Genomic DNA, 2,500 nt, shown 5'->3' with positions numbered 1-2,500 from the left:
AAAGCCTGTGGGAAATCTAGCAGGGATTTAGCCGAGACTCCCCCTGCTTATGTTGCTCTCCAGTTGGGCTACCTGGCTTCTCAGTGTGCCTCCTGTCCTAAGCCCCGGGTTTAACCGCTGAACACCAGAACAGCCTATTACAAAATAGATTACCACTCTACGCCTAACCTTGGCATTCAGCAGTTTTACTGTGTTAATAAGGGCTGGTATTAGGGAAAATCTACATTGATTTCGTAGAGGGCGGAACCTCATCCTTGTCTTATTGATACTTTGAGATGAAAAGCGGAGCCTTTTTTGAAACGTGCTTCTCCAAAAGTGCTGAAAGATACGTTTTTTATTTCTCACTGTATGCCGTTCATCTTTTGTAATGGCTTTTCCTTCTCGTTCGGACAGAGTCTCCCAGACGTTGCTAAACCTGTTAGTTTCCAGTCCGCTCCAGTCCTCACACAAGCGTGTTATTATCATTCCGAGGGTTGCTCTGGTGGCTGAAAACCACACAGTCACTGGCTCCCAGTCTGTAACGGCCCCTAGCCCACACATGCATAATCCACACGTAATCTCCGGGACATCTACCTGAAGATTAATGAGTTGGAGAACAGAACAGTTGATTGGTTATGTAATCATTGGATATGCCACTTCAAGGCCTCCTTCGTTTTTATTTCAAAGATCAAAGGCGCAGTATACTTTCTCTCTTGTTTCTCTGTTTCGCCCTTTTTCTCTTCCTCTGTCACTTTCTGTCTATCTGTCTGTGTGTGTGTGTGTGTGTGTGTGTGTGTTAGAATTCAGTCATAACTGTATTTGCATGAAACATTCACACCATCATGCCTAATATTTCACTATCTCTGTTTGAGGAGTGTGTGGTATGTTAGTGTTCGATCAACAAATGCCAGAACACACTGAAGATATTCCAAGTCTCTTGAACACTCTGAAGATATTCCAAGTCTCTTGAACACTCTGAAGATATTCCATGTCTCTTGAACACTCTGAAGATATTCCATGTCTCTTGAACACTCTGAAGATATTCCAAGTCTCTTGAACACTCTGAAGATATTCCATGTCTCTTGAACACTCTGAAGATATTCTTGAACACTCTGAAGATATTCCATGTCTCTTGAACACTCTGAAGATATTCCATGTCTCTTGAACACTCTGAAGATATTCCATGTCTCTTGAACACTCTGAAGATATTCCATGTCTCTTGAACACTCTGAAGATATTCTATGTCTCTTGAACACTCTGAAGATATTCCATGTCTCTTGAACACTCTGAAGATATTCTATGTCTCTTGAACACTCTGAAGATATTCCATGTCTCTGTTCCATTACATTGAGCCAGTCATGATCTGTTGTTGACATGTGCATGAGAAGAACAGTCTAGAGGGAAGAAACTACCCTGGTTAATGCTGTTGTGGTGTGGTCTTTTCTTTTTGACAGACAGATGAGGGGACGGTGTTTACACGCACACACCACATCGTCAGGAAGACCACCCTGTATGACATGGACGTCGACCCCACCAGCAAGTACGCCGCGGTCGGCTGCCAGGACCGCAGTATCAGGTGAGGCTGTGGTTGCCACAGTTATTGTTTGTGTAGTTAGATTGTATATCTGCAAGTGTGGGGAGGTCTGCAAGAGAGGGTTGTTTGTTGTTTGTTTGTTTGTTTGTTTGTTTGTTTTCTTAATTGTTTGCTTGGTTTGTTTTCAAAATTTGTTTGTAGGATTGTGTGTCTGCATGTGTGGGCGAGGTCTGCACGCTTGAATGCGTGTGTATTTGGTGTGAAAAGTGAGAGAGAGAATGTTGTGTGTTGCAATAGTAAATGTCCTCAGACTGACTGGGTTTGGATCCAGCATGTACTGTATCAGGGATGTGGGAGTGTTTTTGTGTGTTTGTGTGTGTGTGTGTGTGTGTGTGTGTGTGTCTGTGTGTCTGTGTGTGTGTGTGTGTGTGTGTGTGTGTGTGTGCGTGTGTGTGTTTGTGAGTGTGTGTGTGTGCGTGTACTATAAGGGATGTGGGAGTGTCTTAGGGGATGGTGTCTGTGCATGGGTATGCCTGACCATGTCTGTCCATGTGCTCATCCCCAAGGCCGTCTGTTTGTCTGTCTGCATGTGTGCCTGGATTAGGAACGTGTGTTTGAGTAAATGTGTCCTGGCTTGACGTCTGTGTTTGTGTGTGCGCACGTGTGTGTGTGTGTGCGCGCGCAGTGGCTTAATGCTCAGGTGGGTGGGATGGGATTGCTGATCTGTTTGGATAAATCCTATCCTACTCAACATGCTGTGGCCCATGTGTGTGTGTGTGTTCAGTGCATGTATTTGTTTACTCTCCATTGAATGCCATGACAAAAACACATCTACAGGAACCCCGTTCACAGGAAGCACACTCATTGCCCAAACTCATTCCCATGAAACTTCTTTGTTCTGTAAGCCCTTCAGATTTAGAATGGGCCATGGCCTCAGAGGCCCCACGGATGCTCTGCAAGGAAGGTTCAGCTCCCTGTGAAGGTCGT

The 2,500-nt window shown here is 44.8% G+C and overlaps 1 protein-coding gene across 1 annotated transcript in view; it reads left to right on the top strand.

Moving 5' to 3' along the window:
- The window catches only part of mapkbp1 (mitogen-activated protein kinase binding protein 1), a gene marked incomplete at both ends in the record, with an annotated part of 45,791 nt that overhangs the window by 35,025 nt on the left and 8,266 nt on the right, over positions 1-2,500 (top strand). The window contains one exon of the mRNA XM_080850069.1: positions 1,434-1,555. Coding sequence (XP_080706195.1) covers positions 1,434-1,555 — 122 coding nt within the window. The remainder of the gene's footprint in view (positions 1-1,433; positions 1,556-2,500) is intronic.

The sequence above is a fragment of the Sprattus sprattus genome, assembly GCF_963457725.1.
Source record: "Sprattus sprattus genome assembly, chromosome: 13".
NCBI classification, from domain to species: domain Eukaryota; kingdom Metazoa; phylum Chordata; class Actinopteri; order Clupeiformes; family Clupeidae; genus Sprattus; species Sprattus sprattus.
Note: the sequence above shows the minus strand (reverse complement) of the source record. Positions and strands in the feature narration are given on the sequence as shown.